A 21,862-nucleotide genomic window follows, 5' to 3' on the forward strand; every position below is an offset into this window, starting at 1 on the left:
GAGGAATGACAGAAAAGCACTAAGACCAAGTTTCAAAAGCTCAAAAAAAAAAAAAACGAGCACTCGGAGTTGGGTTATTGTTCGCACGTGGGCCGGTTATCAAAACCCTGAAAACAAAGCGTGGCGTGGATCCTAGCACTTGTCTCTAGAAACACCCCGCGAAATTGTTGCCTTACCTTTCACAGAGCGCGGCTGGAGACCGTCTGAGAGCCTCGAAGAAATTAAGACAGAAGTTTGACCAGCAGCCTTCTTCATTGGACGCCTGGTCACATGTTGCACCGTTTGACCCGAGGGCTTTTTTTTTCTCTACTTATCGCTGTTTTGGAGGACCCGAGTGAAGCTGGCCCGCTACATTTGACTCTCTTCCTCTCTTGTCTAGACCCATCAGTCACGACTCGCATGTCAAATGTAAAACAAATAAACTTCAATCTTAATAAGTTTTTTTTATTATTATTTTTCATTTATGTGCAATGTGAAGTTCACAGTTGAGCTCAACAACCACTATAACCTGAAACCCAAAGAAAAAACAAAAATATTTTAAAGTAAAAGTGAGGGAAAGAAATTAAAACAATGGAATAGCACCAATGAACAATGCGTATAGCTGATCCGAACAAGCTTCTCGTGACAGAAAGCGGTTTGTTTTAGCTTGTTGTTATGGCAAGACTGGTGTTAAAAATAATCAAAAGATGGAGCAAGATGTTACAAAAGCTAATGTACTACAGGGGCAGGACAAAATAAATCTAATTTAGCACTCGTGCAGGTAATCTTTTTTTTTTTTTTTCTCGTAAGAGGATTACACTACAATAACAAATTAGATAATCACATAAGGAAAGAAAATAATAAAACAGCCACTTGAGACGAGAAAAAGGAAATCACATCTATTTTTTTTTTCCAAGTTACAAAAGAAACTGAATATAAGTTTAGAAAACTGTGCAAGTACAGCAAACCTATAGTACAGTATATTACACATCACAAAACAAAATTAAATACAGTACTGTGTATCAGTAGAAATCCTGAGAGTTCTCCGTTCCTGGTTCTCGAGTGGCCACGTTGGAGCCATGTTGGTGAGGCTCGGACCACACAGATCACTTGTGAAGGAGTGACTTTTGGAGGTTATTGTTCAAGCAGTGTGATTAAAATCAGCTTAATGTCTTTCGAACAGTGGACCTTCTCTCAGAGAAGTAAACATGTCCTCAAAGTCCTTGCTGAATGTGACTCGTTAAAAGATTCATTTCCATGTAAACCTTCTTGTTGATTGCTATATATCTATATATTTACTGAAACGTTTTAGAAAATAGAGGGACACTCTTTTCTGGTAATGTCAAAAAAAAAAAAGCAACAAAAAAACAAACAAATGCGTGAAGTGCTTCGATGACATGAGAACCTGCATGAGAAAACTGAGCACTGGAGAGAAAAAAAAATCAAATCACTCCGACAGGGAGGACAAGTCGATTGTGGGTTTTTTTTCTTTTTACACGAGATTGTCTAAAAAAGCAGCACCAACAGTTTGTGCCCGAGTGACGGCGTGGTAAGAAAAAAAAAAAAAAAAAAACAAGATTCATGGCTGTTAGAACAAACTCCAGACCCTTGCGTAGGTCTTGTTTGAGAGGGTGCATCGTAAAGTTTGCAGTTAAGGACAACTGAAGTGAATAGCAATTCAGTGCAATGCTGAGCTGACATTTCAAATGTTCATGAGGAGATGTGGATGTGGATGCCCCCTCTCACTTTTTTTTTTTTTTTAGCCACAGGCACATTGGCATCACACATAATCTGCACCAAATTACACATCAGTCCAAGTCTGCACCCATGCAACCGCCAAACAATTACTGGTACTAACAAATCTCTCCCCCTCCCCCCACAAGCATAGACAAGCAAACAAAAACATTAATGCACTAAGGTAATACAAGATAATAAAGCCTAATCACAGTTCCTTGATTTATTGCTACCACAAAATTAGTTTCAATGTCCACAACGACTATAACAAGACCTCAAATGCTTTTGCTTCCCCCCCGTCAATCTTCTAGAAAATTACGTAAGGCCGAAAGCCAATCGAACATCCGAATGCCAAGCAGAGCTTTTTACACGGCTGTTCTGTCAAGAAAAAACGGGGTGAAGATGTCCCTTTTCTCCACGTCCGATGAATCTGAGGTAAACCTGTTAGTTGGTCGGAACTTGCCGCTTAGTGTTAGCACAAAGATTTGACTCTGTCCATATATCTCCAATGTGGAGAGTGAATACTCCAAGACTTCACTTAAGTTAAAATATATTTGCATATGACACACAACGGATGCCAACTCAAAAAAAAAAAGTGGGAAGTGTGAGCCGCATTCGATCGGTATCCAAAAGAAACAAGAGATCTAGTTCCATACAATGTGGTTTTATATGCTGTTGCTTGTGAAGATGGGGTCGTAAATCAATCTAGGCATGGGCCGGTTATTTGAACGCCAAGGCTTTGAACTACTAAGGATTCAAGGATCTGAAAAGTTTTATGAAATATTTCTCATACAGGTGGACGTCCTTTTCAACAAGATGTCTGACATCTTCCAGTTTCATACAGATGTAGCATAGACTCTTCTCCCACCTGTTGCTCTGCACCACCATTCAGCTGGTTGGAACAAGGATTCTAATTTTCCCTACTGCTTAACCAAAAGACAAGTTGATCCATTTGAGATTTTCCCTGGTGTGAAATAAAAGGACCACCACCCAGCATTCTGAAGGGGAACGTCTTAGTGCACTTCAACACAAAATGCACATCAACTGGCGCCTTTAACACACATTGGTGTGTTGCACAGAAATGCACCAAGGTAAGAATTACCGAATTCCAGTCTTGGGATTGTTTTAGCTTAAACATTGGGGGCTGTTGACTTTGATAGAAAACTGACATTAAAAGTGTGTTTTAAAACTTTCCAGAGCAAATACCGACTAACCAGCTAATATCAGCTTGATATACCCGTGCCATTTGATGAAAAGCTGAATGACAAAAATGTTTAATATTTGCACAAAACAAGTTGTGAACTACTGCTAAATATAATGGGCACTTAAATTTTTTAATGCATCTATACCCGACTAACATGGTATAAAAATGGTAATAGTGAATTTTATATATTTTTGAAGTAGTAGGAAGTTTTATCCATTTTAAATAGTTAAATCATCTTAGTCATTTGTCTTAAATTTATAATTATCGTACCAGCCCATGCCTAACACTATCAAACATGCTTCTGCATTTTAAAACGCTAGGAGAATAAAAAAAATACAAACAAGCCTCCGAGTTAGCAACCTAGTAATGAGCTATGGTACTCGCCTTACCCGTATTAATTTAGAGTTTATAGTTATTTATATATATAGATTTTCACTTTACGGTGACGCATAGCATCCTTATCTCCAAACGGCCCTCATTAGCATGCCAAACATTAAAAAAATAATAATCAATAACTTTTAATTTCAAACAAAACAGACAAACATGGCTCAACAACAAGCAAAAATAGGATAATTGCACTTATGATTTGTTGTAGGGTTTTGTTAAACATGCTTCAGTGTGTGTAGTTGGTGCAGTCTAGAAAAAAAAAATAAAAATACTGCAATCTTTAAAGCACCCCCATTTTGATCATGTTAAACCAAAGTGTGAACAACTTAAGACAACAGGAAAAAAAAAAAAAAAAAAGAAAATCAGTCCGCATGGTGTAAAACCCAAGGTAACACCAGGCACAAGGCAGGCAGGACCGACGCCACTTCCCCTGCCTGCCTGATAAGATCCGGTTCGTTGTTTAGCTCAAAGCACTTTCTGTAGACACTGTGGGTAAAGTTTGGCCACCACACATTCAAAATGGCGACCTAAATCCCAAAGACGGTCAGGGGTTTCATAGACTTTGGTCCACGTGTCTGCCTCGTCGTCGTACTGGTAAAGGGAGTTCTTGCGGCTGGTGCGAAACACATGCTCCTCCACCATGACCTGCGTGGCACGTACGAACAGGTGCAACTTTCCCTGCAGCAGCATGGCCTTGATGTATGGGCTTGTGGCTTGGTCAAAGGGCAGATCTCTCTTTTGACTCCATGTGTTGCTCTCCATGTCATAGACCTCCACTGTAAAGGTGCGCTGGTGGTTCCTGCAAATTCCAGCAATGTAGTAGGTGCAGTTCTTATACAAGGCAGCCAGACCTTGACTCCGAGGGACGCTCATTGGGGCTAGATGGCTCCAATAGTCCTTACGGGGGTCATAGCAGAAGAAACATTCACCTGAAAAGGATTTAAAGATTTTGATTATAAAGCGATGAACACAAGACTTTTCTTTAAGAGAATAAACTCACCTTGGAGGACATAGATCCGGTCTTTATATTCCACCGCACTGTGAAACTCCATGGCAACTGGCATTGGACTGACTGCAGTCCAACAGTTGTCTCTGGCATCGTAACACTCCACTGACTTTAACGCGTTCCTTCCGTCCCCTTCGTAAACTCGGCCTCCTAGAGCATAAAGTTTCCCGCAACAGTGCACGAGTCTGCATCCTATCCTCGCCCTCAGCAGAGGAGCACGTGGAAGCCATCGGTTTCCTGCATGCTCATACTGCCAGAAGTCACTCTCCGCTCGATGGTCGATGCAAACCTCGCTGTTGCTCGGTCGGTAGCCGCCGGCAATGTAGATGTCGTTCTCTGGCGACACCAAGATGCCGACCTCTCTGAGATCGTTGGGTGGCTTGCAGAGCTTGAACACTCGTCCGGTGGCCGTGTCCAGGCAAGGCACCGTCTGCTTCTTTCCTGAGTGTTTATGGGCTGCGTCAAAGCAGATCACCATCTCTGAGGCGGTCATGCCCAGACGCTGTGGACAGCCGTTTGTGCCAGTGAGACGAGCTTTTGCCTCGGCGGGGTCTTTAGAGAGCAACAGGGCGCAGGCGAAAGGCGCGGGTATCCGACTGAGAAAGGCCTCATCCAGCAAGGGCAGACGGATGCACTGGGAAAACACCTCGACGAGGTTGGCTTCGCGGCCGGGTTGGTCGTGCTCAAGCCAGCGGATGATGCTCTCGTAGACGTGCTCTTCCTTCTCCACATTTAAGTCATCGCTGTTAAGAATACTGACCAGCTGCTCCTTGGTCATCTGGAGAAATTCTTGCTCCTTTGAAACACACAGGAACTGACAAAAGATGCAAAGTTTAGGCCTGCACACAAACGCACCGATTGCAAAGGAGGACTTTTACAGGACAAAGGTGACCCATTATGTTTTCTTGGACAGGTCCAGAAAACACACGTTTTGTATGTTTTAACATACGAAACATGTTAATTGCATTTCTTGCACAAATTCAGTCTTAGATAATCAGATCTCAGTCTGGTCAGCTCTGACTATTTTGATCCACTTTCAGCATGAGCTGCTTCAGGGCCTCTTGTCACTTTAAATCCAAATGAGCTGCTGCTCCTTTCCATGTCAACTTAATGTTTACATTCCCATGCAAAAATGGCTGCAAACAGATGCACAATTATACAACTGCACATCTTTGAAAAGCAGTAGTAGAGCCACCGACAAACAAGAATACAGGAAATGGTTCTGAATAGTAGAACAACAATACTCTTTTGAAGCAGTAAAACCAGCTGATCAAACATGCTGGAGCACCTCTTGGGTTGCTAGGTGAAGGCACAGACCGTCAACTGACTCAACAATTGAGAATTTTTTTAAGTGGTTCATTTTCCAGACACCAAAATAAAAAATAATTAAAAAAAAAAACACCTGGGTGGCCCCCCCCAGCCCCCAGGTTATTTTTAACAGCAGTTGAGACCCAGATGAAAGTATAAAAACATGCAAAATGTTAACTTTGCATAACAGGTCCCCTTTAACCCTTGTGCGTGCGAGGACTGAGGCTAATGTGGAGGACTGTGGCTAATAAGTTTTACAAGTGTGGGGTCGGTTGGACCCCATTTGTAAACAAGGGTTAAATTATCCCAAATTGTTTAACTGACCTTCTTGCGGATGTAGTCCTGCGAGCGTTCCCTCAACTCCTGATGTCCATATGCATCTGCGAACATGAAGACGCCTATACAGTTTTGAGGGTCAAGTCGGCTGATCATAAACTGGGCACACTGATCCTGCAGAGCAGGGATCTGGAAAATGCTGGCTGCCGTGAACAGAGCCTGGACGTTGGACTCTGAGAGCACGACTCTGGAGGTGTAGGCATAGTCAAGGACAAGGTGCATGGATTCAGATTCCACGCCCACAATTCTGACTTCACGCTGGCTGCTCTCTGTAAGGCCGCTGGTGAACATGGACCTAAAGATAACAAAAAAACCCCATGAAATCAGTTGTACCAATTCATGTCTAGCATTGTTTAAACAGCCAAAAAGTATTATGTCAAATCATTTTCAACCTAAAGTATGGGCTGATGGCTGCAAGAACATTCCGGTGGCACGCGAAAGTCTTGCCGTGGTCCACTTCTACGACAATATCTGTGAGTTGTGCTTCATCGTACAAAGCTTTGAGCTGCTGAAGGACGTTGCAGGCGTGGACAGCATCTACCCCGTTGTAGTTGGTGGCTGGAGGTGTCCCATTTTGTACTTGTAACAGCTTGCCTACCTCTAAAGAATGATGCAAGGAGAGAAAATTATTTCACCTTTTGAAACAACTAAAAACAATACACATGGGGATTTAACTAACAAATTATGCTGGAAACCAAACCTGCTCAGATTAGGTTTCCAGATTAGAAATTAAGACCAACTCTCAACAAATCAATGCCATGAAAAAAAAGGACATTTATGCCATTTCAACAGCATCTCCTGTCTTATCCTCACTCCACTATGTCTTAGAAAATCTTTGCGATATCTCAGCCGAATTTATACTTCTACACCTTAAACAGAAAACTGAATAATTTAACTGAGATCAGAAATGTTTTTTTTATTATTAAAATGCCTAAGTCTGAAAATAATCTCATTTAAGAATATGTGAATGCATAATAAACTTAAGTTCTCCATAAGTCTGTATATCCATGTATCAGCAAGGGTTGAATATAGGCGTCAAGCTATACCACAGGTTTGAATTAATACCAAAAATCTATGTAGTTTTGAGACCAAAGCACTGTTTCCAATAGTCTTATTAAAACGTCACTGAAAGTTTAAAAAAAAACCAAAAAAAAACAGAGCAACACATCATACCTCCTCCACGTCTTACTAAACCCTGCTAGTCAGCTGGCCTAAAGATGATTATTTTGCTTATAAGTGAAACAAATACAGCTATTTTGAGATGGTTCCATTCACAAAAAATGTGGTCAGGTAAGGTATTGGACGCACCATTCATTACCCCCCACACCCCCCTTTTTATATTATCTAAAAAGCATGAACTCAGTTTCTTTCAACATTAGAGTCAGATACTAATGAATAGAAACAATGAAGCTCAATGACTGTAGTGTCAGTGAACTGGAAGTTATTCCGAGTTGTTTTAAAGGCTCATTTGGATTCTAAAACTCATTTTAGGTTTGGTTTCCAACTCTGGGTCGAGGTTCAAATCGGACATGTGCTTAATATACAAGTTTATAACAAAGTTGATTCTGTTGCGTTTCCCTAAAATAGGAACCTTAAATTACAACATGACTATTATTACATGTCAGAGCTGCATGACTGGCCTCACGACGTTTAAACCGCAGCTTTGCCGTCTTGGAGAGACTTGAAGTACTTTTCAACACATACCTCGTGTTGAGCAACACCAACTCCTTCTTGACAGGACAAAGGCTGGCAATGGATGAATAGAAACTACTGTCTCGCCAGGTGGTAGCTAATTTGCTAACATGTCGAATGCCCAACGTCTCTTTTAGTAGCGGAAAAAAAGAAAAGAGTGAGGACAAACTTGGCAAAATTCGGACGGAGTAGCGAAATATGCTCGCCATAAAAAATTAGCTATATTGCCATTTAGGTTAGAAGACGTGTAAGCTTAACTTTTAGCAGCACATAGGCAGAGAGCTAATGTTAGCAAGCATTCTTTGACACAAAATTGCCAGCTACAAGGGGCAAAAAGTGTTTTTAGCATCTACAGACACATCGTTTAAAACTATAAAGCTACATAACACGACATCACCCAAATGACTGTGTTGATATCGTTAATGAATGGTACTTGTCTAGCGTCAGTCTCTTGTGACAAGTGTTTACACAATCAGCTGTGGGTAGCGAGCTAACCGGCCGAAAGTTAGCCACACAGCTAACGTTAGCAACTTAGCCAAGCCAACGACAAACAACTGTTTGGAGTAGTCATAAAGAGGCATGACTTCCTCCGACGAGTACGCAACGTGTTACGAATTCTAACTCGTCCAACAGGTCGTGCTCTGTAAGTTGCTAAACACGCACGCTACGACTTTAAAAAGCGTTATTTCAATGTGGTTAGAGCAGAAAACAATGAAGACTTTGCTAACCTCCACTGGCAGCCATTCTCCCCAGTCTGTCTCAGAGCAGACCGAGAAACGTCAGGGAGTTTACATCCCAACAACGGAACAAGAAGCGGCCAATCACAAGACGGGCTCTCGTGCGACAGCCAATCAGATGCTGTTTGTCTGGTACAAAGGGGAGAAAAGTTAATGGTGGGTGAGGCTACAAATCGGAGGTGATGATCATTAACAGGTGCGAGCAAAGTAAGAGAGCAAACTTTGTAACTTAAATTGCTGCTAGTTGATTGATAATCTGTTTCGGAATAGTTTTAAAATGAAATAGCCACAAATCAATGGATTGTTTACATGTGTTCCTTTAAAACTAGAAAGGAGCAAATGTAAAGAGATGGGGCCAGGAAAAGAGGAAACGTGTAGTTTGCTCAATTTTGAGTTCTGCACTTAATAAGCTATCATGACTGACATAAAAAATGAATTAAGTCTTTTAAAAAGAAAAAAATGATCAATTGCAACATTACGTTATGGGTTTTTGTATGCCTGCTTAATTCATAATTTAGTTGGGGAATTCACAGGGTAATTTGATGCAAATGTGCAAACAATATATAATTTTATTTACTTGCACGTTTGTGTTTCGTACACTTGTCAGACACAACGTTACCAGCATCAAATGGAATAATGCAATATATCTTCATCAAGACATCTGTGAGTGGAGGTGGGAAATATTAACTAAACATTTTGTCCCTGACATTGTCAGAAGCAGGAAGATTAGACAGGCCGAAGATTTGAAAGGGTGTTTTGCAAAAGCCAAGCCTATGATGGTTACATGACCTTCAAAACCGTAGAACTATGGGGGGTGTATCTCTTCTGCAGTGGTTAGTGTGTATCAAAAATGAAGTGGTCAGAGGGTGCCTAAGGCTCGTTGATGCATGGTAGGGGGAGCAAAGGCTCAGATTTTTAGCAATGGTAGTCTGAAGATTTCTGACCACTGGCTCAGAAAATCCCCTTGGACTTCCACTCAGTTTGAATTTCAGACTTAAAAAGTTGGATTTTTACATAACAAACTCAACCAATGCAGTGTGAACAAATTGCAGTGAATCATTTGGCGAGATCCGAGAATGTCCATTATGTTTCATACCGACAGTCAGTGGACACAAAAAAAAGAAATACAGGCGTTAAAAAAAAAAAAAAAAAGAAAAAATTTTTTTTTTATGTTCTAACCTGCTCACAAACAACAGCTATGTTTGCCTTGGTGGTCTGACTGTTTACTCACTGCTTGGCCATACCAGGAAGTTGAGTCATCTTTAATCACCCCTTACCTTTAATCTAAGTTTCCAGTTGTTTCACAATTCTGGGTCAAAAAGTGTTTCTAGAAAAAGTGTTTAGTGGAGAGACTTTGTTTTTTTTTTGGGTTTTTTTCCCTGTAGGTCATAAGCAAGCATCCTATCTGCTTGCTCATCTTTGTTAAGTTCATCCATGTTTGTTTCTGCAGCTGATGTTTGCATGTTGCAACAATAGAAAGGCAAATGGCAATTCATTTATATTCCCTCAGTAAGATTTTTAGTTTTTCTTGGTCTAAAACATAGTGATATATTCACTTTCAAGGCTCCTTTAATTTGACGTTTCATGACAACGTCCTCCTAAATTTGTCTGCCTACAGCAAATTCCCACAACTGTTTGTGGGTAAATATAAAACCATTTGTTTAACATGTTTTTTGGTTCAACCTAAACCTGTTTTAAATCCTGTTTACAGACACATTCATTCATCCACATTGTCTACCTTTTCTACACAGGGGTCAAAAGGGGGACTGTTGTCTGTCCACGGCAGGACAAGAGGTGGTGTGCACCCTGAGCAGGTCACCAGTCCAACAATACAGCATTTGTTCTAAAACATAAGATAAGTTCTGTCAATCCTGAGAAACTTTAGTCAGAGTTTCTCCATCTTACAAACAAAGTTAAGCTGGATCGTTGCATAAAAAATTAATGCTATTATCTAGATTGCACACTTCGGGCTCTCCTTCCCACGCACCCTGCAGGAACAATCCTACGCTCCTGGTGGCAAAGGGAGATGATAATTCATCACTATTTGAATTGTCTGTCTGAGTTGGGACTTTGCTGCAGCGGGTCATTTCACATTCATGCGGCAACACCTGCAAACCACAGGCTGTCAAGAGAAATGGACTAATTGCTGTTTATTGAACACTTTGATTGCGGCGTAATCCCCGGGTGCTGAGGCACTGTTATTTAATCACTTTTTGCTTGTAATTAGAATTCATTCATTAATAGGTTTGTAGGAGAATTACAAAGGCCTGTCTGACAATGGCATTGTTCAAACACATCGCCAACTGCGTCCATTGAATATTAAGTATTTATAGCTATATGTAACAAGCAACACTCAAACTCTTGTGATAGTTTCACCGTGCTGGCCTTTAAAAGTTTTAGCAAATGTCCTGAGATGCCCTGGTCGAATACTTGAAATGAAACCCCAGGCGGCAACGGAAGTGGTCGGTTACCATAGAGACTCGATGCAGGCTGACGCGAAGACATTGCTGATGAAAAAAGTTCTACAGATTGCTTGGGGAAAGTCCCCATGCTGCTGGACCGGCGTTGATCCCCTCCCAGGAGACAAAAGAAATATGGTTTCTTTTCATTATTTAAAATAAACACAAAATGACAATTGAACTTGTGTGACATGTCAGAAAAGTACAAATCATTGAATGAGTAAATAATATGAATTTTAAATCATGAAACGTTTCAAACTAATTTCATCATCACATCAAGTAACTATAATAAACACTTATATCTTACAGTACTGTTTTTGTTTGCACATAATTCTTATTCACCTGCCGGAATATGCAGGTACAGGATTTGTGTCTAATTACTAAATACATACAATACTAGTGAGAAATGTACATGCACTCATCATTGGTACGAGTAATACATTGCCAACTTTGTAAGATAATGAAAGTTGACAATATACTTCCATTACATTGGAGGTATGTTGTCAACTTTGAATATAATGGAATTTATTTATTTATTTTTTAAATTTTTTTAAAAAACAATTGTAAAAAAATTTTAAAGACATTTTTTATTTTCATAAGAATAATACTTTTTTTTTTTAATTGGCAAGAAAATGACATAGGCCTTTATTTTAAGAAGGTGGCAATATTGATTTTGGACTTTTTAGAATGATTTGAGCCAATCGTTTGTAATATCAGTGGACTGAAAATGCAACATATAGGCCTAGATTCTTTCCTCTAGAGGCAAATGGCTTGTCTGTATTAGCAGCTACAGTTTTAAGTCGATGTGGAAGACGCTGGTTTTGGAGTATTTCATTATTAGTTCATTCTGGCGTTCCAGAAGTTTCTTATTCAGGATAATAATGAAGGTTCCTGAATTTTTCCTTAGCAATTTGGGATCTTCTTTTTAGCTGCAGATGCCCAATTGGAAAATTGTGTGACGTATAACTAACTATTCAACCCCGGAAAAAGAATGGAACTAATATATGATTTAAAGGTTTGATATTTATGCTGATCAGTAAACCTTTCTCTGGCAGTGTACTAATATTTTTAAAGTTTTTGTTTTGCTAAAAGTCTGAACAAAATGCGTATCCAAATGTATATACAAGCATAAAGTCAAAACTCATCCGCAGTCAACTTTCGGTTTAGATTCAGATTATCTACCTACCATTTCAACATGCAGCAAAAAGCTCGCTTCGAACCTGAAAGAACCACCTTTTTTTTTCTGGAGTTCCATCATCAGTACTGTGTGGGCTTGAAATGTGCTCTAACACTGCGTAACGCTGTAAAATGACAGAAGAAGAGACAAATAAAAGTACAGCTGCAATCTTAGCGATCGATTTCACATTTTTTTGCCAATTTCTCCCCATTCAGCCACACTGTGGCCTGTGAAATTGGGCCTACGCTGCAGCCGAATCAAAGAAGGGAGAAAAAAAAAAGCCTTCCTGGGGCTGCTGTTATTTGATGATAGCTCTGGTTTCTGATTATCCATTCTCCCCCTGATGTCCCTTTTTGAAACAATGAAACCCATCACCTGATATCTCCACTTTCTACTTTTCCCCTCCTCGTCTTAGCCCAGAATTTTGTTGTCATGGAACGTTGAGCGAGAGATTTATTACTATTATCATTGGTCGCATTTACAATATTTCATCCCGTAGAACTGAAAGGCCACGAACAAATAAATTAGAGAAGGATTTTTCTTTTTCCCATTTCGTCCTATGCATCATCCGGAGAACTTATAGGAACAGATGACATACTCTATGTCTGCTTACCTTCACACACAAAAAGAGCTGCTCTCTGCTTTTATCCCATATATTTGTCCTGATGTTATATCCTTGGACGACGAATGTTCACAGTTCAGTGTTAAAAGGGAAAATTTTCCATGAAATAATTACATTTGTTTGTCTGTAGCCTGCTACACGTAAACACTCGGTGTTGTCAGCAATTTTGCATCTGTTAAATTGCAACACGATAAAAGACGTGGAAGCAAGTCGGAAAGAGGAATATGAGAGGGTGGGTGGGTGTAATTGTTGTTCAAATGTGTGTTTCTGTCAGAGACGGAGGTAATGGGTTATTATATGGCTCTGGGGGGTTGTGGAAGGATGCTTGCAGATGTTTGCAAGCAATGGACTCCTCCACCCCACCGCTCTAACGGAGACTAACAAGCTCACTATAGGAGGCTGCGGTAAATACCGAACCGGTGACTCTTTTTCACGTTTAGAAAAAAAGAAGAAAAAAAAAAGTCAGTTACCCGGTCTTCTCTCGCAGCTTTCTTTGTCTCAAACACCAGCTGAGGAGCTGAGGATCCGATAAGCGGATGGTCTGAGGTTTGTGACTTTGTGGCGCAGCATTCAGGGCAAAAATAAGTTATTTGTCATCTGAACTCCAACTTTGGATTGGTCATGAGCATTTGGTTCTCTCTTTTGTTGGGCTGTAAATACTGCTAATGGTGCTAAAGGTTCAGATTGAGTACTAAACTACAGGGCAACACAAAGACACAAGACAGAACCATGCATCGATACCTAAAGACAATTTACTAGCTAACAATCAGGGCTTTTTTTTTTGGTTGCAGGAGGAAGCTGTACCTGGAGAGAACCAACACAAGCATGGGGAGAATGTGAAAACTCAAAGCAGAAAGCCATCGTTTTGAAATAAAAAATACTTTTACACGTCAAACGGTAGCAATTCAGTTGAACCTCAACAATACTGCAAGTTGAGTCTGTCTCCTGAAGCGCCAACTAAAATCCATTCAATTGTTAGCATGTCACTGTCTGGTGAAATACAGACAGTGTAAAGCTAACGTTTATTTTTCCTGGTTGCATGTCTTATTCCTGAAACCCAGAAGTTAAGCTACAGATGCTTATTTTTTTAAAGTATGAAAGGAAGCCGTTTGTGATTTTGAAATGGGTGAACCAGTTTGGGAACCAGAATGAATTGTTGCCCCTGATTCTGTGAGCTCCGCCGGATTTGTCCCTCTCAGCTATGGGTCACAGTACCTGACACTGTTACATCCATTGTGTTTTGAGCCATTGTCCTCCTTTACTCAATGCTGAACGACGACGGGGAATAAAAAGTCATAAAAAATTGTTAAAACAGTGTGCAGGAAAACATTCTAGCTTTTGTCCTGCATAGACACCGTGTAGAACTGTTTCTGCGCTGATCCGTTGCCCAACAAGCCAAGCACCATTTACTTTTGATGCAGAATAAATAATGGGGGCAGTTTGAGTCGACTGTACCCCCATCTGCCCTTCATATGGCAAATAAAAACAAACAAACGCTGCGCTGCCTCCCACTGCGAGCCTGACTCGTTCGTTCCACTTGTCTGCCTGATAGATTTACTTTTATAAAATTTGGCTTTTTATAGCCTCCTGCTAATTAGTTAGGGGAGAAAATTATGCACTCTCCTGCTTTTAGTCCACTTTGACCAGCCTACTACTTCTTTTTTTTTTTTATCTCTCTAAATCGTCCTCTTGTGGTCACACAGTCCTGTAGTTGCCGGAGGTTCGGTGTGTGCACCCAGCAGGAAGCTCCGGGGCTCCAACGGCAGAATCGGATTAAGGCACTCCCCCGCTCCCCTTCCGGTTGGGTGCTGGCGTGCGACCATGTGCCTGTCATCAGCATCGAAGCGGTGACACGGGGAGATCTTTCAGCAAATCCCACCGCATGGAGAAAATTCTTTTGGACCTGGCAGAAAAAAAAAGGGGGTCTGGGATGGGCGTTTTTTTTTATTTTCTTTTTCCCCTTTCCTCCCCACCTCTCACCCACTTTCCTGGTACATTATTTCAGGCCCCAGGAGAGTATTCTCCATCATGTCAATGTGATGTAGCACACAGAGGCAATCATGCAGCCTTTTCTGGCCTCGGGGCTGCCTGCTCAGTGGAGAAAATGCAACTTTAGCACTTAATCATCCCACCGATACCTGCTGCACCGGTCTATGGGAAGGGTATTCAGCACAATATGAGACCGGATGCCCCCCTCCGCTCCCCAACCCCATTCCCCCTGATGGTGGCCAGGTTTCTGTGTATCCCCCCACGGTTAGGCGTTTTTCTGCCCAGTTCTCCCCTCTTCTCATTTAAAGATCTGTGAGCGAAACTCTGCTTGTGTGTCAATCCAACCCTTTCAGCGTGAAAAAAAAAGAAAAAAGAAAAGAAACAGACCTCGGCTGGGTGCAGTGTTACCCCACCTGACGCTCGCTGAAACATTTGGATTCATGAATCTCATCTCCTCCCCGAGAGCTGCTCTGCAATCAGAGTCATTCTAGTGTGATCAATGCCGCACCGCTGAGGAGAGGAAGACCACACGAGCCAAGGCAGAAAGTGATGAAGAGGCTTTTTTTTCTTTTCTTTTCTTTTTTTTTCTTTTTTATTGGTACTCGCTTACATACTTACACCACACTTTACTGGTGCGTGTTTTTAAGGCTGCAAAGTTCACGTTTGATGGGACACAAATACAATACAGGATGAATGGGCCGGCCTGGGGACACGCAGATACAGGGAAGAAAAAGAGGAATTTGTGTGTGTGTGTGTACATGCATTTAAAATGAACTGGGATGTGTGCGCGCGCGGGTGTGTGTGTGTGTGTGCGTGTGTGTGTGTATTATCAAGTGATTGATCGTCTGAACACATGGCTTCAAGGGAAGACACAGAGAGAGGTCAAACAAGACTGTTCCAAATAGACCTGTCGGAATCAGCCTGAGGGAGGCCTAACTGGTTAGACAAGGGCAATACTTTTTAGTTTTATTTTATTTTATTTTTTTTAACACAAGTGCCCTTGCTTTACTGTGAATAGAGTGGGCAAGCCCATGTATTATTCACTGGTTTTACTGACTGATGAATAGAGGAGCTCCGTCGCTGCTCTCTGGAATATTTACCAGGGTTTATCTCATTTAATCCCCTAACCTCTGGGCCGAGTTAGCGAATTAAGCGAACAAGATGCAAACCGCAGGGGCAAGTTTGCTTAACTGGGACAATTATCCCAAAGCTGTTTGTTGTAAAAAATAAATATATTTTGGTAATATTAAGAGGCTTTCTTAATGCAGAACATAAAACTGTCATGTTTGGATACTGTTCATTGTTCATTTTTGCAACCTGGATTCCTGGCACATTTTGTTTAAATCATTCATCAGTCAATCTTTTAGGATTTTCTAAGTGAGGTTCAGTTTAAAAGTTTTGTTTATTTACGTCGGGGCTGACCTGAGGTGTACGTGGATTTTGCGGCTGCTCAACAGAGCTGGAATTCACCCAAGGAAGGTCGAGAAACGCACCGCTAACCCACGTACCGAGGAAAACACACACGGTTAACAAAGATAAAGTTTGTTTCTTCATTTCTGGTGGTTGCATCTGAGCTGGGACGACATTTCAAGCACACTTTATGTTTAATAAATAGATCAGCGAGTATTACTCGTGCCCCAAAACCAATTTCTACTTTGTATTCTAACTAACATCTTTCAGTTAAAAAGAGAAAAATTAACAAAAGTGTTCAACGGCGGGAGCTGAAATTTGCACCATTCCTTAAACCTGGAACCACACTAGATTACTCCAGTGGCTGCAAACATAAGGAGGGGGCTATGGTGGTTTAAAGCAACATACTGGAACATACCAAACCTTATCCTAACCAAAACTCAATTCACACCTTAGTCCTAAATCTGACCCCTGACCCAAAAACAGTGTTTCTCCTAGGTTTAAAAAATGAATCAAGTCTTGCATCGTTTTCTTGTTTCACTTCAAAATCATGCACCACATTACCTCGGTCTATCAGAGCAAATCTCAGTTAAGTACATCGAAGTTTTAGGATGCAACACGCAGCACAAACACTTTAACAGGGTAGTTTTTTTTTTATTTTATTTGCTCCCAGGAGTCCACAGTTCTCACCCTTTCCAACCTTTTCTCAGCTCTACAACAGCCATCTCAGAGTACTTTGGAGTAAGTGGGATCCAACTCTACGAGTACACCACCGGCCTCCGTTTCCCCACACAGAACCTGGATGTCTGCCACGGAGCCTTCTAGAATACTAATGAGGCTGCTTAGTGAGTCAAAGTTACTGACCTGAGGTGCAAAGATTCTGCTCAGGCCGAGGAGTCGTTGGGTCGAGTGCAGCTTGAAACAGTAAGACTGAACATGTCTGTTTATGACCACTGGCCTTGACCAGCGATTTATGAGTGTGGCTGATAGGAATTTGGTAATATTTTTGTGGGTTTTTTTGGGGGGGGGGGTGAGATGAGGAAGAGAAGGGTCTGGGTTTAGCTTTCACACTAAGGTCGATACAAAAGAGGCACAACTTTTTACGTCGCATCTCGTTTTTGTTTGCCTCCACAACGTGCATGTTGTAGTCTCTAAAGTCAGTTGTTGTTCAGTCCTTGCAAAGTATAATCAGTGGGGAGATGAGGAGGAGAAACGTCTCCGTTCGCTCTCTCCTCCGGCAGTGTGACTCAGTTCGTTCTTTGGTTGTCCTCCTCTCTCATCCCATTCTGAGTCATTTTGGAACCAAGTCCAGATATCCCTGTTCTTTCTGCATTCCTTCCAAGCCATTTTTTTTTTGCAGCTTCCTTCTCATTCTGTTCCACCTCGTTCGCTCCACTCTCGCGCTCTTTCACAACCTCGCTACAGGTGGAAGACTTCGGGAAGGAGTGGAAAAAAAAAAAGAAAAAAGGAAAGCCCAGACAGAAGGAGCCAAAGGAAAGCAGCCAGCGTTCGCTCTTTTTTCTTCTCCTCACAGCTTTAAATGAACAAGGTTAGGGTTGGTTTTGCGGGCAATTAAAGTAGTTTCTCCTGGCGACTAAAAGCCTCTCTACTATAAGCAAGGATTATTCATGAGGCGGGAGCTAATGGCCGTGCTTTCATTTGTGTCATGTGGAGAGCAATTGCCCCCCACACCCCGATGAAGCTAATCTCGCTCTCTGCAGCCAATGGTTCAACTTCTTCATGACAATCACTTAAAGAGGATTTTTCCTATTATTTCCTGTTCCCCTAAAACAGAACTGACCCAATGGTTTTGATGACACCTTAAGTAGAACTTTATTTGGCTTCTCACTGTAAATGTTTTATGGTGAAATTAAAACATTTTGGAACAAGACAATGTGGACAAAGTGGTCCAAATCGCAGTGGTAGGTTCAAAATTTGTAGAAAACAAAAAAGAAGGGGAAGAAGAAGAGTTTGTTTTCAGGATAATCCCAAAAAGAAAAGCTTAAACAAACAATAATTTTAAAAACGTACCATTTGTGCCATTTTACAGAAGAAGCTGTAGGCAAATACAGCATAAGAACAGAAAAAGTTGAGAACAATTGCAATTGTACAAACTTTTTATTCAAAAACACTGCAGTTCTTTATCGCTTTTTGCCAAAGTTATGAAGAGCCTCTGTGAACCAACACCCCTCAGGTTATCCATCAGTTTAGGCAGGTTTGGAAAAGCCAAACCTTAATTGGTTGTTTTCACAGGCAATAAATCGGCTATTATTTCTCTACATCTGTTTCAAAAAAGCAGCCGACATGACTTAACTTATAGCTCTGAATTTTGATTGTGATCCACAATAATCAGACATGCGACCAAAAACAACAGCTTCATTTACTGTGGCAGCTCTGCTGAGGCTTTCTCGTTTTCAGCTCCCTGATCACAAAGCCTCGCTTCCCACCAACGCTAATCTCCAGCCTTCATAACTTCCAGAATTTCCCTCATTTGTGCTCTCATATAGCAGTAAATTTGCTAAAAATGCCTTTCTGATTGGCTTAAATTGAACAATTACTGGGAGAAAACCGCTTGCAACAAGCAGATATTTGGAAATACCTGAACCCATCCAAAGTGCTAATTGGATGTTGCTTTTCATGAAAGTGCAACATTGCCATCTGTCGGTGAGGAATGTAACTGCAGCACACACCAAAAAGGTGTTCTCTTGATGCTTGCAACAAAAAAAAAAAAGCAGATATTTGTTTTTAAAGAAAAGCCTGGGAAATTTGACAGCATGTCAGTCTGTACAACACATTGTTTTTCATTTCTGACAAGAAAGAAAGACAAAACACAATTTTATCAGTCCAGATTTTGTGAGTGACTGTAAGAATTAATGTGAGGAAGAAACAAGTCAACACCGGTGTCCTGCTGGAAGGTGACGCTGTGCCCCCAGCCTCTGGTCATTTTCAGACCCTCGTAAGGTTTTCTTCTAGGATTCCTCTATATTTAGCTCAACTCACTAGCTTTCCAGTCCCTACTGCAGAAAAGCATACCCACAGGACGATGGTGCCACACTATGCTTCACCGTGGGAAATGGCGTGCGCAGTGTGATGAGAAGTGTTGACTTTTGCCACATAGGCTAAAATCATCAAGTCAAAATTACATCCAGGGGACAAAAATGTAACATTTGTACAAAATTATAAAGTTCTAAAAGATAATTTTATGATTTCTTAAAATTTATGTAACTTTATTTTGAAAAAAAAAAAAAACCGAAACAAAATAGTCTCACTTTTATAGAGCCACAGAAAGGCTCTACCCTTACCCTAACCCTACCCCTGAAAATGTAATTAGTTTCTTTTCAGCAACAAAAATTGGATATGGATCACAATGCAAAGAAAATTATATGTAAGCACCTCCGGATGTTTCTAAATTATAGCAACACTTTGTGCTTAATAAAACACTTCAGATGATCCCTAATGTGTCTTGGAGCCCCAAATTAGGGGGTTTTAGCAATGAGAGGGTTAAAATACCTTGCTGTTGTTCCAAACATTTTCCATCTTAAGAACATTAGTTGCTGTTTGTGTAAATATCCATCTGCATCAGCAATAAATATTCTTGAAACAAGCGGGACCACACACAATCTTTCCCCGGGCCCTAAATAGCTCAGACGCCGCACCTTCACTTTGTGCCACTTTTCCATGGCACTGTGTGTTTGGTCCACTGATATTCTCTGATTGTAATTCTACAGGTTCACGATCCTTTCCACCATTCAGCCGCTAATATAGTCATCAGGCTTGCCTTTGGGTTTCTTTTAGTTTTTTGTGTTTTTTTTTTATGGGGATGGTTAGCTGATGATACAACTGTGCTGCTGCGGCTTGAATGATTATCAGAATCAGAATCAGAAGTTTATTGTCGTTGTCAAAAACAACGAAATCACAGTTCCATAGTCAAAAACAACAAAATTACAGTTCCGTAGTCAAAAGCAACGAAATTACAGTTCCGTAGTCAAAAACAACAAAATTACAGTTCCATTGTCAAAAGCAACGAAATTACAGTTCCAAAACAACCATCCATTACACAACAACACGAGGGGAGAGGGGGACAGTTGGCTGAGGCCCCGCTGCCCGACAGGCGCCGCCTTGCAGAAGAAATAGGAGAAATAAGAGAAACATCAGGTAAGGAGAGGAGAAAAAAACAGCATGTTTCACACTCTGCTCTTTGCAGGGCAGAGTTTGAGATGAAGAAAAAAAAGCACATATAAACACATATAGACAAAACAAGCCGGGTACGAGGAGGAGGTGTGACGTGCATATGGGTCTTATGTGAGTTATGTGTGTGTCAGACCATGAGCCCTAACTGAAGCATACGATTGTCTGTGAGTACGATCTTGGAGTTCACCACCAGCTTATCAGTTCAGGGCCACAGATGTTCTCAGGAAGGGAGGGGAGGCAGCAGAACAGAGCCTTCTTTAGATATAACAACCAGGGGAGGATAGCTGGCTGGCCAAGGCCAGCTCGGGGATCAGATTCTGATCGCAATAATTTGCTTAGGTCAGGCTGGCATCAATTTACTGCCTTCCTTGAAAGTCTCACTGGTGCTTCTCAATGGCAAATCCCAACAGCCAAAAATCAGGGTTTCCCGCCTGATCCGTGCGAGTAACGTTCTCCAAGGTCACACCATACCGTCCACGGTCCTGTTCCAGGATCGCACCCAGTCTGCGGCTCAGCTCCCGTATCGTCTCAGTCTGAGTGTTGATCGCTCTGCAGATCCCATCAACCGTACCCGGCAGCCTTGAAGTGGCCAAAACAGCCGCCGGCATCTTCCGAAATTTCCAATATGCCAGGTACCCGCCAACTCCAATGAGCAGAAAAACCTTTTATCATAAATCCAATCATGTACACATCTTCAACATCCTCGACTGACAGCATCGTCAGACACACAGTTTTCCACTTCCATCCAGAATCCATCGTATATCCAGCCAAGAATGTCCCATCGGGACACGAGGGTTCCACTCTACCAGGTTCAGGTTGCTGTTGGTGAGTCATGCTCATCTAACGCAACTCGTCTGGGTTAATTAAGACAAGAGCACAGATCAATCTACTGGCCGGCCCGTCTGTGAGAGAGATAATAGACGATGAGTTGGCTGTGATTTGGACACCTTGTTGGTGGCTCCTCCTTTTTCTGGGATGAAAGCGACAACATCAGTGTGCAAATGCAAGAATGTGCACAAAAAGTATAGCGGGCCCCATAGGACTAAATGAATTTTCTGACACGTCACAGATCTGGATGGTGCATCCTTAATTCCAACATTTAGATTTTTATTTTTATTTTTTTCCTGAGGCACTTCAGCAAATCACAACCCTAATTAATCAGAATGATGCCTCGATTTTGACTTCCTTTGTTTCTTTCGCTGCAATTTTCAAGCTCTTATGAGGTCTAGGTGAGAAAAAGAAACCCCATCAAAGAAGGCAAACTTACCTGGAATGTATTCGGTGATATCAAAATGATTCATTTCCTCACACTGCCTCCACTCAGATTACATCTAGAATAAGAATCTGAAGGGCTAAATCGATTCGGAAGAGATACAAACATCTGCATATAAAAATCACACAAGCTCTTTTAAAGCTTGTTTTTTTCCCCCACGCATTTCTTTGTGTGTGTGTGTGTGTGTGTGTCGGGGTGTGTGTGTGTGTGTGTGTGTGTGCGTGCGTGTGCGTGTGCGTGTGCGTGTGTGTGTTTTCCCCCAGCTTTAACTACCTCTTCTCTCCTCTCTCCCTCCATCCTTTGCTCTTCAGCCCTAACAGCCCTTGACAGCTGAAGATGAAATAGAAAATTTGATATC

General features: G+C 41.4%; 2 protein-coding genes across 2 annotated transcripts in view; both read right to left on the reverse strand.

Moving 5' to 3' along the window:
• LOC103465047 (monocarboxylate transporter 2-like) overlaps positions 1–354 on the reverse strand; it is a 50,853-nt gene extending 50,499 nt beyond the window's left edge. The window contains exon 1 of the mRNA XM_008409567.2: positions 177–354. The gene's annotated coding sequence lies outside the window, so the exon portion shown is untranslated. The remainder of the gene's footprint in view (positions 1–176) is intronic.
• A 1,371-nt stretch (positions 355–1,725) lies between these two features.
• On the reverse strand, positions 1,726–8,494 carry kbtbd8 (kelch repeat and BTB (POZ) domain containing 8). Its single transcript, XM_008409565.2, has 5 exons — positions 8,375–8,494; positions 6,347–6,554; positions 5,943–6,249; positions 4,305–5,124; positions 1,726–4,233 (listed from the first exon to the last, which is right to left on the reverse strand). Exons 1-5 carry the CDS (start codon positions 8,388–8,390, stop codon positions 3,770–3,772), a joined length of 1,815 nt encoding a protein of 604 aa, XP_008407787.1. The 5' UTR covers positions 8,391–8,494; the 3' UTR covers positions 1,726–3,769.
• Positions 8,495–21,862: the final 13,368 nt, after the last annotated feature.

Source organism: Poecilia reticulata, linkage group LG5 (assembly GCF_000633615.1).
Source record: "Poecilia reticulata strain Guanapo linkage group LG5, Guppy_female_1.0+MT, whole genome shotgun sequence".
In the NCBI taxonomy this organism is placed as follows: Eukaryota; Metazoa; Chordata; class Actinopteri; order Cyprinodontiformes; family Poeciliidae; genus Poecilia; species Poecilia reticulata.

Excerpts from the sequence above, each read along its gene's own strand:
- kbtbd8 (XM_008409565.2), bottom strand. Across the intron at positions 6,250-6,346 it reads GCCATCAGCCCATACTTTAG|GTCCATGTTCACCAGCGGCC; the intron begins GTTGAAAATGAT and ends TGTTATCTTTAG. Across the intron at positions 5,125-5,942 it reads AGGACTACATCCGCAAGAAG|TTCCTGTGTGTTTCAAAGGA; the intron begins GTCAGTTAAACA and ends ATCTTTTGTCAG.